Source organism: Diachasma alloeum, unplaced genomic scaffold (genome assembly GCF_001412515.2).
Source record: "Diachasma alloeum isolate Michigan unplaced genomic scaffold, Dall2.0 Dall_scaffold_00211, whole genome shotgun sequence".
Lineage (NCBI taxonomy): Eukaryota > Metazoa > Arthropoda > Insecta > Hymenoptera > Braconidae > Diachasma > Diachasma alloeum.
The window spans coordinates 1,173,043-1,185,887 of record NW_021680376.1 but is presented as its reverse complement, the minus strand read 5'-3'; the positions used below and the strand labels follow the sequence as shown (position 1 = coordinate 1,185,887).

Genomic DNA, 12,845 nt, shown 5'->3' with positions numbered 1-12,845 from the left:
AAAAAAAAAAAAAAAAAAAATTCTAAGAGAATTAGAATTTAGAGAGAAAAAATTTCCGCTTCACCCAGCCGGGAAAAAGAATCACCGGGTTCTCCCGGGCAAATAAAAAAAAAATTCTCTTTAAAATTTTATTTGTTTTTTGCGTTAATTCCATAATAATGCAAAACAAAACAAAATATAGCGGAAAAAACTTGGGAAATCCGTGCCTAATAATTTTAATATAAAAAATCTCAAGAGAAAATTACGACCAGACAAATAAAAATCTATTGATTTTTTCCGAAAGTCAATATCGAAAACCAAATCGAATTTTAACGAGAATTCCCTAGAATTTTAATAGAAGCCTCATAGAATTTCTAGAGAATTCCAACAGAAACCTCTGGGGAATTCGATAAGGTTTTTATTGAATTTTTTCATACTTGAAATTTCTGGTGTTCTCAGTCAACGAGGAAGTGAGACCAGAGACTTCGCTCAATGTCTTCATCAGAGATCATGCGCTCTTGCGGGGCACCAAGTACATGTGCCTCGAGGGTGGCTGTGGGGCATGCATTGTGGCTGCGGAAATTCATGGGGAAACATTAGCAGTTAATTCATGCCTCGTGCCAGTTCTTATTTGCAATGGGTAAGAATGGGAGTTATCAATGAGATATTATGGCATGTTAAGACAGCATGTTGTAGCGGTAGTAAATGATAAGCACTCTATTATTTCCATATTTTACAATGCTTGAAGTCGATTCGTTTGAACTGAACTTCTGCAAAGTTTCAAAAGCTGAATTTCTAATGAATTGGGATTTTCAAAGAAAAACTTGGAAATGAAATGTCACGAGGGAATCCATCTCAATTCATTGAAAATCCTGGGGTTGCGTTATTGATCTGAATTAACGGTATTCTTAATTACAATAAGATGGAAAATCAAGACTATCGAGGGCATAGGGAATAGAAAAACGGGTTACCACAAGATTCAGGCGACACTTGCGGAGATGAACGGCTCTCAGTGCGGCTATTGCTCTCCCGGAATGGTCATGAATATGTACAGGTATGTTTAAAATCATGTTTGTTAAAAAGAAGCGCATATTCATGGGCGCGTGCACTACAGTCTGATGCAGGGTAAGGAGATGTCGATGAAAGAGATTGAGAATTCATTCGGTAGCAATATTTGTCGTTGCACTGGTTACCGTCCCATTCTGGAGGCTTTCAAGGGTCTAGGGAATGATGCAGATCCTGCTATGGTACAAAGGATTCAAGACATTGAGGTAGGTGATGAGTTCCTATTGAATTGTTCTATCAAATATAACGCGCGCAGAAGCTGTGAAGTCTTCAATCGAAATCAGTAAAATACTGATGGAATCTCCAATAGAATTGCCTAGTGATACAATTTGAAACTCATGTTCTCAGGAGTTATACAAATTGAAAACATGTCCGAAATCGGGCAAGCCATGCAAGGGCGATTGCAGTTCTTCGGAAGAGCCCACAATATTGGAGGAGGTTCGCATGGAGTTCGGAGATGTTAAATTTCAAAAAGTACTTGACATTGACAGTCTATTCGGAGTATTCACTAGCAATCCAAATGCAAGTTACGTTCTCAATGGTGGTAATACAGCGCACGGTAAGAGATTGACAATCTGTCAGTAAAATTATCAGATAATAAAAGAGTTACCATTTCCCCAGGTGTCTATCGACTCGAAAAGCCCCAGCTATACATCGACCTCAATGACATCAGCGATCTTCGTAGAGTCGAGAAGACAGCAGACAGCCTAATCCTGGGTGGAAATGTCTCTCTAACAGTCATCAAGAATAGCTTCATCAAATACTCTGGAGATACAGGTTTCAGTCATCTTCGCCAAATGGCAGATCATGTGGACCTAATCGCTAGTGTACCAGTGCGCAATGTAAGTGTCTCCATCACATGAACGTTTCTTTCCTTCCTCCCAGCCAGCGGACACCCATCAACAAAATTGAGGAATGGGACGAGTGATGATTGAGGAAAGGAATTCTCTTGAAATTGCAGATAGGCACATTGGCTGGGAACCTGATGATAAAACACCAACACAACGAATTCCCATCGGATCTGTTTCTTATACTGGAGACTGCTGGAGCAAAATTACACATACGTAACTGTTTATTTGTTCTACCATAGCCTTTTCATTCTTCTCAGCTGCATGTTGCGTGATAGATTCATCAGATAGTATCCTCATTAGCTTTCTTATTTTAAAGTTATTCATGACGACCATGACCCGCTTCTTCTTAATGTGGGAATTTTTCTCATGCAGTTGAGTCACCGGGGCAGAAGAAGGAGATTAACTTTATGGAATTCATGAAGATGGATATGAAACACAAGATCATATACAGTATTGTGTTACCAGCATTGAAGCCCGAGCATGTCTATCGATCTTACAAGGTAATTATAGAATTCCTTATATTTACATGAATTAAGAAGAAATCCTAATGTTTACAGATAATGCCGAGAGCGCAAAATGCACATGCCCACGTGAATGCTGGATTTCTTCTCAAACTTGATGCCTCTGGATTAGTGCAAGGACAACCGAATATCATCTTCGGTGGCATTAGATCTGATTTCGTAAGTATGGCAGTTCCAATCTGCGAAGACATTCATCAATTTCCTACTGAGAATATCCATTCACTTCAGACTAGATTTTCTTCTGCCTTTCACTACTAAACTAGAAATTCTACCATTGCATAATAAATTCTCCACTGATTGGTTCTACAGCTGCACGCCACTGCCACCGAAAATTACCTAACTGGCAAACGCATATTAGACAAGAGTATCCTCAAACAGGCCCTGGAAACACTGGCATCAGAATTGAATCCTGATCACGTTCTGCCAGATTATTCTCCAGAGTTTAGGAAAAATCTGGCGCAGGGATTGTTCTACAAGGTAAAATATATTCTCTCAAACATCTCAAGGGAGTACCAAGGTCAATGATCTCCAATCGTTCTACTTGTTTCGCCTATTACAACGGAAAAGAGAATGGACACAAGGAGATGAAGTCATTGAAGCGTTTTGTTGCTATTGCAGTTCGTCCTGAGTGTGAAACCAGAAACAGTAGACGAGAAGTTGCGCAGTGGTGGAACGATACTGGAGCGTGATCTCTCGTCTGGGAGGGTTGATTATGAAACGGACAAGTCACTCTGGCCGTACAATAAACCACTCCCCAAGACTGAGTCGATCTATCAGACGTCTGGAGAGGCGGAGTACGTCAATGACATACCACCACAGCCCCGGGAGGTTTTTTGTGCCTTCGTGCACACTATCTTCTCCAGCGGAAAAATCACGAATATAGATGCCTCTGAAGCTTTGGTAATGATTCTCATTGTTTTGAGGATAAGGAAACTCAGTCGTTTCACAAGATTATCATCTCTTATCATTTCATTAATAGGCAATGGAGGGTGTTGTTGCCTTCCTATCAGCGAAGGACGTCCCAGGCAAGAATCTCGCCATCGATTCGGCGAACAAGGACTCAATGAACTCCAACGATGAAAAGGTGATCATCACTCTCAAGTTCAACATTCCATTTCATCTAAACTTCAATTTATCTGTGCACTTTATTCATTCACAGCTGTTTGCCGATGGAGTAGTTGAGTTCGCTGGCCAGCCGATTGGCCTAATTTGCGCTGAGACTCATGCACTTGCCAGCGAAGCCGTGAAGAAAGTGAAAGTCACTTATACAGACGTATCGAAAGAGAAACCGATAATAACGAACCAAGATGCTATTGACTCTGGGGATAAAAACAGAGTCCAGGAAAAAGCGAATGTTCCTGCTGACAGACAAGGTGTTTATCATAATTATTCAATTGACGTAATTATGAGTATCATTAGGATATGATGATTCATTGAAATTGAGGATGATTTCCTTATACAGAATTATTACGACTCAGTAACCATAAACATTGTTATTAGCATTAATATCAATATAATATTTATATTATATTATACAATTAATATTAATACAAACATTATTTCATTCTTAAATAATTTCTCATTTCGTAAAATCTTTCGAAGTAATTCCATTGAAAGAGGAAATTTCAAACGTAATAACATCATTTTCTTTTTCGCTATGAATTTCGTTTTAGTATATTGTAACAATGAAACTGATTTCAACAGGCACAAATCCAGTTAAGAAAGTAATAAAAGACACATTCAATTGTGGGCCTCAGTATCACTTCACGATGGAGCCGCAGTCTTGCGTGTGTATCCCAACGGAAGATGGAATGGACGTTTACCCGAGCTCTCATTTTATAGATCTTGCGCAGACTTCGATGGCTTCGTGTCTTGGGATCGCAAATAACCGGTGAATTACCTCATTTTCGACACCTGAATCAATTTAATACAGATTCAGTACAAAAATTTATACTGAGAAATTTCTGTAGATGAAATCCCAACAGACTGTTTTAGAAAAAAATCAAAACCCGCTGATTTTTTTCTATTGGAAAAAACGTGCGGAAAAGCTAGAGAATTTTCAATAGATCGGCAAAAAACTTATAAAAATTTGCTAGCCTATGCGCTGGCATTTCCTATTAGACTTTTTTACACGTGAAATCTCTATCATTCGTGTTTCAGCATCAACATCAGTGTTAGAAGGCTGGGAGGCTCCTACGGTGCAAAACTATCACGAAACTCCTGGATCAGTTGTGGATGTGCTGTTGCAGCACACGTATTAAACCGTCCAGCTCGTTTGATCATGACGATCGAGAGTAACATGACTATAATAGGCAAAAGATTCGCAGTCAAGCATGACTATGAGATCGGTGTCGATGCTGATGGGGTAATTCAGTACTTGAAGCAACAAAGTTGGCACAATGCTGGCAGTTCGTTTAACGATCCCATCGCGGCACAGAGCATGATGCACTCATATTCATGCTATGACAAGACCACATGGGCTTCCGTGGCAAACGAAGTTCATACTGATGTTCCATCCAATACGTATGCCAGAGCGCCAGGTAAGCTAAATATAATGGGAACAATCGCTAGATATCGAATCTATGGGCCTCCAGCGATTCTTCAGATTTTTTTCCATCTATTATTTCTTGTAAAATATATTTAGCACTGGAAGAGTGGTGAGATTTCCAATAGAAATCCCCAAAAACCGAAATAAACTTTTTCGTATCGAAATTGATTCAGGCTCCACTGAGGGAGTGGCAATGGCAGAGAATATGATGGAGAACATAGCGCAGGCACTCGGCAAAGACCCAGTTGAAGTGCGTCTGAACAATATGAATGCAACGGATAAAGAGCCACTGAGTCGAATGATTGCCGACATTAAACAGACGTCGGACTACACTGCAAGAGTGGAGGCTGTCAGAATGTTCAATAAAGTATGACAATGTCCACTTTGTTCGAATCATTGAGGGGAAGGGGTGGATGAAGTGATGTTCTCTGATTTTCTAGGAAAACAGATGGAAGAAGAGAGGCATAAGTTTGATGCCCATGAAGTATCCCCTCGAATTGGGGGGAATGTGGAATGCCTTGATATCAGTGTACCCAAGGGATGGAACAGTGGCTGTTCTTCATGGAGGCATTGAGGTTGGTCAAGGGATCAACACCAAGGTGGCTCAGGTTGCTGCTTACACCCTGGGAATTGATCTTGACATGATTAATGTGAAGCCCACGAATAATCTTGCCGCACCGAATAATACGGTTACTGGGGGCAGCATCTCCACGGAATCAGCCGCAAACGTAATTATTGAATGAGAAATTTAATTACTACTGAGGGGATCTCAAAAGCGTATAATTTTGGGACCAAATGTTAGAAGACCTTTGTTTTAGCGGAAGAAATTTCAAACGAAAAATTTCTTTAGGAATTTTCACACATTGTCGAGACCTTTAACGAGACCATAATTTTTATTTCTTCCTTCAGGCAACGATAACTGCTTGCAAGGAGCTCCTGAACCGACTGGAGCCCATCAAAAACAAAATGACAAACCCCACGTGGAAGGAATTGGTTTTCGCTGCTTTTCAGGAAAATGTTAATCTCTGTGTTCAAGCCATGTACGTCTGATTTTTTTACATGTTCATCGAAAAAATCGGGCAAAATCGAGACTTTTTACTGTCTCTTGAATGTTCATGATTCAAAAAGAGATTCATCAATCGAGATTACTGAAAGAAGAAAAAAGTTGAAAGTTGATTTTACCCCAGTCTATCCTATTTGTTTCTTTTATGGAAATTATATAAGTCTCATGTATTCGTATGGACAGGTTACCAGCTGATTCATCGAAGGGTTATCCAATATACGCGGTAACGGTTAGTGAAGTGGAGGTAGACATGTTGACGGGACAACACGTCATTCGACGGGTCGATCTACTGGAGGATGTTGGCATAAGTATGAATCCGGAGATTGATAGGGGACAGGTAGAGGGGGCGTTTGTGATGGGAGCTGGTTATTGGACCTCTGAGGACCTCATTTATGACCCCAAGAGTGGACTTCTGGTTAATAATCGCACATGGGTATGTGAAATATTCGATGGAAATGAATGATTAGAGCGAAACAGCTAAGGGAAAATCCTAGAGTTTTCGGTAGAAAAAAGAATTGAATTCTATTTAATGTCATGAGTCATACGGTCGTAAGTTATAAATCTGTGATCAGTCGTGCAATCATTAGTTAATCTTTCCTCTTAATTGCGATATTTCCAATAGAAATCGACAAGAAACTAGTGGAACTTCCAATAGAGTTTCTTACGGAGAGCGCTAGGATTTTCCATTGAGTTTTTTCACACGTGGTAATTTTTCAATGACAACTTTGATTTCGTCCTTCAAGAATTATAAACCACCGGGTGCTAAGGACATCCCAGTGGACTTCCGAGTGGCATTCAGGAAGAGATCACCAAATCCGGTGGGAGTGCTGCGTTCGAAAGGTACATAGAGTGGGAATAGTCGTACTTTTTTTCTTGTTGAAGGATTATAATTCTTTCTGTTCGCATTTTAAAGCCATTGGTGAGCCACCACTCTGCATGGCCTTCAGTATACCACTAGCATTGAGAAATGCACTGAATTCAGCGAGGAAGGATGCAGGAAATGCGGAGCCCTGGTATCAGTTTGGTCAGCAAATATTTGAATATTTCAGCAAATGTTTCCAATATTCCACGATGATCATCACGTTTATTTAATGCAACTTGTCTTTGCAGACGGGCCAGCAACTACTGAGAATATATTGAAGACCAGTCTCACCACCAAAGACCTCATGGTGCTATAATACGATATTTATTCAATTGTTTTTCTGGAAATTATGAAAAGGCAGCACAATGTGCAATCGATGAATATGAGAGGCGTTGACAAGCAATTTTCGCAGTGTAAATTACAGATTTGAATTAATCATCTATATTGATGTGAATGCTCTTTTGAAAGACCTTCGAGGACTCAACAAAAAGATCAGTTCGTAGTTCTTACTATCGCTTTTACCTTCAGACTTCAGACTTGGCCTGGCATCTCTCCCATCAGTCTAAAGAGGAACATGTTTGAAGAATGGATAAACTTTCGATCTTTGTTATAGAATAGGTTCTCAGAAATTATTGTATCTTATGGACTTTTAATAAATATTGATGGCAGAAAAGGATAAACCCATTCCTTAGTAGAAAATCTAGTCACTTCTCACAGTCACCCCTTATTTTCGTCTCAGAAAAACTATATAATTGAGAATTTCGTAGAATAACTAGTGATTAAGACTCCAGTGAATCGTCTTCGTGATAGGAATTTATTCTCTCAAAAATCCCAGAAACAGCCAATAATAATCCACGATAATTAATCATAATTTTAAACACTGATTGTCCTGAAAACGTTGAATCCAGAATGTGCAGTTGAAATGAGCACCCCGGGACATTGTGGATGCCAGTGCAGCTCCTTGACATCGGACTGTCCTTGATGAATGAATAACAGCTGTGGTGGCAAATCAGCCAGTTCTTTGTCGGCCTCTCCCTCCTGATCAACCTCAACCGAGAGGTCCCACTGGGCGATCTGATCATCAGCCCCACCAGATGCAAACACTGTGGCCTCATCTGGATGCCACTCAACAGTAGTAACAGGCGCTGTGTGCTGCTTGAATGTGGCTATGGCGGTGTTGGTGCCAGCTCCAAACTGTCGGAGGTCCCAGATTTTAACTGCGCCATCGTCACCACCGGACACCAGAAAACGAGGCTCTCTCTTGTTCCAGGAGATTACGTTGACGTCTGCTGAGTGGGCATTGGCTGCTGTCAGCATGCAGGCTGACTGGGGACTCGCTCTGGTGTCCCATATTTTTATACTGGAAGATATATGCCATTTTAAGATGGTGTCTTCATGTATGTTTTTTCCTAATTTTTTTCTCGAAATTTTCTTATAAGGGATCAGTCGAATTCCATGAATATAGATTTTAACAAACTCCATTCATCAACACCAATTAAAATTCAATGTTTCATACAGATTCGAAAAAATTTATATTTTTCCAAACCCAACATCTATATTATCCCCTGGGCTATTCTATTCGGTCAACCTTAGATGTTTTAAAGGCATAAATTACGTGGAAAGTGGGATGCTATATGCTATCCATCGACTTTCCGGACCTCTATACGAGGGAAATAATTGAATAATTATCAATGCACAAATTAAAAAATTCGGAGGCACACCCGAATTATTATTTCCCTCGTATAGAGGTCCGGAAAGTCAATGGATAGCATATAGCATCCCACTTTCCATGTAATTTATGCCTTTAAAACATCTAAGGTTGACCGAATCGAATAGCCCAGGGGATAATATACATGTTGAATATACCGGTCCTAAAATGTCTTTGATTGTGAAATTTATATTTTTCCAAAAATCTGTTTTTCAACGACCACTCAAAATGATGACAATTGATGGGAGTATTATGACATGAAAAAATAGAAGAAGAGAATAGTGAAATAAGAATTTGAAAAAAGAGAACCCATTAGGAAGCAAATTGCTAATTTATTACCAACAATTACTATATCCATTAATTAAAAAATGCAATTATCCACTCATTTTCCTTGTATTCCATTACGAAAATACATCGAAAAAAACCTGAAAAATTTATCCCCAATTTCTACAGAAGAAAAACCCAAATCCATTAACTTCCACCTAGAATTGAGAGGAAAGGCTAGTGTGGATGTAAAGCAGACTCCTCTTACACCACCAAAGCAAATGATGCTAGGAATCTTTTTCCCCGGAAAAAATTTCCCGATTTTATTTTCACCACAACACAAGAAATTTCTTCCGGAGGATTTTTTTTTAGAAAATTTTGTCCGAGAAATTTTTTCCGGGGAAAAAGTATCCGCCTACCAATCAAATAGATAAAAAAAAATAGAACTCCCAATAAATTCAATGACTCAATTACCTCTTGTCCACAGAGCAAGAGGCCAGCACACTCTTCTCATTCGGTGACCACTGAAGATCCTCCACACTGTGTGGGGCATGAGAATTAAAGCTGCGTTGATCCACATGCCAGCTCCCCCCCACATGCCTCCACAGGTGAATGTTCCCCCTGCAGTCGCCAGTGGCCAGTGTGCCAGCCTCATTCGGACACCAGTCGATGCCATAGCCCTCCGAGAGGTGCCCCTTGAACGTGAATGCAGCCTCTGCCCCCTTCTCCTGCCTCTCCACCCTCTTATTGTACACTGCCAAGCCCGTGGGGCTGTCCACAGCCCTCAGCTGCTCCTGGAGGTTCCAGATGCTGACTTTCCCCAGTTCGCTCCAACTGGCCACCAACGTAGTCTCCCCCATTTGAGTGCACCTCACCCTGTTGACGCACCCCTGGTGCTTTATCGATGCGACACTCATCTGCGGTGAGGTCTTCTCCTTGTCCTCGTCATCGTCATCATCGTCGTCGTCATCATCCTCGTCATCATCGTTGTCGTCATCCTTGGCTTTTGTTCTGCTTAAATTCGTCATCTTCATGACTAGGAGACTGTTGACGTGGGCTCGGGCTGCCTGGGTGCCTGCCACCAGGTACATGGACAGGGGATACTCCTCTCTGCTGCTCCCCAGGTCGTCTCTGATTACGTCGAAGCTCAGGCAGGGGGCGCCTGTCTGCGCCTGGTGCAGCATCCTGTAGGCAGACATGTCCACCACCAGCTCCTCTCCCTTCTCCAGGGTCCTCCCTGGGAGGTACACCTCGGGTTTTGAGGCTTCTGCATTCGTGGGGTCGCTGGCCTCCTCCTCTTCTTCTTCTTCTTCTTCTTTTTCGTCCATTGAGTCGTCCTCACTCTCGTCCGCCTGCTCCATCTCCTCGGTCTGGCACTCCATCTCTTCGGAATCCATGGGGATTCTGTTGAGAACTAGGGAAAGGGCGCGGGCAAGTGGAGGGGTCTCGTGTTAAGCTAAGTCGTCATCAGAGGTGGCTGATATTCATTCATTATTCAGATTGTTTTTAAGAGTCAATTTTTGTGAATAACGAAGGGTGTGATAGGGTGCGGAGACGGAACTGGAAGGTTATAGGGGACAATGGGGTAAAATGGACACTTTTTAGTTTTTTACTTTTTTTTTATAAAAAGGAACATTCTGCCCCCTTGTGATGAGCCTAGACTGAGCTGAATTGATAAATATGTGTATGAGTTATGAGTATTTTTTAAAAAGTCAAAAGTGTCCATTTTACCCCACCCGCCCCTATGATATTATTTCAACATTTTAACATGTTAAAAGGAAATGTCGCCTGCACTGAGAGAAAAACAAACACGTCAAACAAGTCTTGTTTGGGTCAAGAAAATCGCAAGTTACAAATTGCCAAAAAAGAATTTGTTTGGTTCGAATTTGAAAGTCTCAAACATAATAATTGTTCTGCTTTCGACAGCAACGAAATATTTGGCTCAAGAGGCGGATAATTCACACCAGACGGTGTCTTTTCGGGATGAAAATATCTCATTTAGAGGAAAATTTATCAACAAATATTTTATCCCTGACATTTAAGGATTTTATAATAGCGACGCTAGTCGGTCAAGAGCTTTGACAAAAAATTTAAAAAATTTAAAAATTAAAAAACTTCAAAATCTTTAAAATTGAAAAATAAGATTTTTTACTGTGATATAAAAAATACAGTACCCTGCTATTACTAAGTGCAAACATTGTATCTGTATATCTAGAACTTGTGCCAAGCACAACTGAATTGAATGTAATTTACTTTGACCTAATTTAGTTTAATCATTTTTAAGTGCAATTCTCTGTCGGGGTTTCATTGTAGGGATGGCAACAAATGTAAAGGCCACACCAGACGGTGCCTTTTCGGGATGAAAATATCTCATTTAGAGGAAAATTTATCAACAAATATTTTATCCCTGACATTTAAGGATTTTATAATAGCGACGCTAGTCGGTCAAGAGCTTTGACAAAAAATTTAAAAAATTTAAAAATTAAAAAACTTCAAAATCTTTAAAATTGAAAAATAAGATTTTTTACTGTGATATAAAAAATACAGTACCCTGCTATTACTAAGTGCAAACATTGTATCTGTATATCTAGAACTTGTGCCAAGCACAACTGAATTGAATGTAATTTACTTTGACCTAATTTAGTTTAATCATTTTTAAGTGCAATTCTCTGTCGGGGTTTCATTGTAGGGATGGGAACAAATGTAAAGGCCCGAGAGGGTATACATATGATGAAATAAATAAATAAATATTTTATCCCTAAGTTACAAGATTGCTATCATATCATTATTATTGTTTTCATTGTGATGAAAAATATTGTTCGTAACTCGTGAAAAAATGTTTTCAAAAAACATTTCTTGGAGTACATTTCTTGGAAACATTTTTTGGAGTTTCTTGAAAATGTTTTTCACTCGCCTTCAGCTCGTGATATAAACCTCCCACTCGCCAAAAAACACTTTTTTGCACTTGTTACGAAATATACTATTCTTGCGTGCACAGAGAATGCAATTTGTTTTGAACTACTAAATCGATTTTTGCGACAAAAATTTTTCATTCCGGCGCACTCTCTGCATGTTTGGCACAAAAAAATCCTTTTTTGATAATTTTCAAAAAACTATTTTCTTGGCACAAGTGAGACTTGTTTGAGAACTTCGTCGTTTTTCTCTCAGTGTAGTTGAAGAGACGGGCCGCCGTTGATCATAACCTTTGAAATTGTGGGATGAAATGCTGGGGATGGTCAGCAGATCTACTTTTTTAAATAGACGATAGCAGAATTTGGAGTTTCTTTTCGTACTTACTGCTGTGGCTTTAATTGAGGGTGTTTTTTTGTGGATTGTTGTCAATTGTTGACAATCAGGGACGCACGTGTGCACGTGCAACAACACTGAACAACACGAGATGTTTGGAATGAAGAATGGCGAGGAGCTTGGGGGTCAGCACCGTCGACAATGCCTTTTGAATCGTGTGAAGCTGATGGACAGAACGGCCTCAGGCATATTAGTCAGTGCCACAAAAATTGAAGAAGCTGACACGTATGTAAAAATTTCATTGAATAACGTAACGAATTCAATGGGGCATTCCATTAGTTTTTGGGTGATTCTATTGACGAATTCGGCAGCTTCACTGTGTACTTTATTATAGAAAAAGTGTCCAGTAGAAACTATTTCATAGAAAATGTGCACTTTCATTTTTCTCATCTACACTTTCTACTGAGAGTTTTTCTGTAGGAATTCCTCAATATGTAAAATCAAATTTAAAAACTTGGAAAATTTTAGCCGAGCAATTTCAGAAGAAAATAGATCAATATTTTGAGATATGAACCATGAATAAACGAATTACAATTGTCCAAATTATTTAGGTCACAGGAAAATGAGAGTAGGGAAGGTTGGGGTAAAATGGACACTTTTGACGTTTTTCAAAAATGTTGATGAGGGGTTGAAATGTTGATAAAATTCAATAATTGTTTTTTCAATATAAAGAACAAT

General features: G+C 39.7%; 2 protein-coding genes across 3 annotated transcripts in view; one reads left to right on the top strand and one right to left on the bottom strand.

Annotated features, from left to right (window-relative positions):
• Positions 1-7,573, top strand: part of LOC107036813 (xanthine dehydrogenase) — an 11,412-nt gene extending 3,839 nt beyond the window's left edge. The window contains exons 3-23 of the mRNA XM_015255008.2: positions 439-619; positions 902-1,033; positions 1,094-1,250; positions 1,393-1,603; positions 1,666-1,886; positions 2,006-2,108; positions 2,268-2,395; positions 2,453-2,575; positions 2,726-2,893; positions 3,035-3,316; positions 3,396-3,500; positions 3,576-3,789; positions 4,121-4,307; positions 4,577-4,956; positions 5,138-5,331; positions 5,405-5,692; positions 5,874-6,004; positions 6,211-6,460; positions 6,771-6,867; positions 6,941-7,051; positions 7,138-7,573. Coding sequence (XP_015110494.1) covers positions 439-619; positions 902-1,033; positions 1,094-1,250; positions 1,393-1,603; positions 1,666-1,886; positions 2,006-2,108; positions 2,268-2,395; positions 2,453-2,575; positions 2,726-2,893; positions 3,035-3,316; positions 3,396-3,500; positions 3,576-3,789; positions 4,121-4,307; positions 4,577-4,956; positions 5,138-5,331; positions 5,405-5,692; positions 5,874-6,004; positions 6,211-6,460; positions 6,771-6,867; positions 6,941-7,051; positions 7,138-7,205 — 3,731 coding nt within the window. The 3' untranslated portion in view covers positions 7,206-7,573. The remainder of the gene's footprint in view (positions 1-438; positions 620-901; positions 1,034-1,093; positions 1,251-1,392; positions 1,604-1,665; positions 1,887-2,005; positions 2,109-2,267; positions 2,396-2,452; positions 2,576-2,725; positions 2,894-3,034; positions 3,317-3,395; positions 3,501-3,575; positions 3,790-4,120; positions 4,308-4,576; positions 4,957-5,137; positions 5,332-5,404; positions 5,693-5,873; positions 6,005-6,210; positions 6,461-6,770; positions 6,868-6,940; positions 7,052-7,137) is intronic.
• Positions 7,574-7,684: 111 nt separating this feature from the next.
• On the bottom strand, positions 7,685-12,548 carry LOC107036811 (glutamate-rich WD repeat-containing protein 1). Of its 2 annotated transcripts, none has more exons than XM_015255006.2 (3): positions 12,159-12,548; positions 9,336-10,338; positions 7,685-8,249 (listed from the first exon to the last, which is right to left on the bottom strand). In XM_015255006.2, exons 2-3 carry the CDS (start codon positions 10,256-10,258, stop codon positions 7,763-7,765), a joined length of 1,410 nt encoding a protein of 469 aa, XP_015110492.1. In that variant the 5' UTR covers positions 10,259-10,338; positions 12,159-12,548; the 3' UTR covers positions 7,685-7,762. The 2 variants fall into 2 exon arrangements, with proteins under 2 accessions (XP_015110492.1, XP_015110491.1); XM_015255005.2 differs by having other exon boundaries at positions 9,336-10,275.
• Between the last annotated feature and the right edge of the window lie 297 nt (positions 12,549-12,845).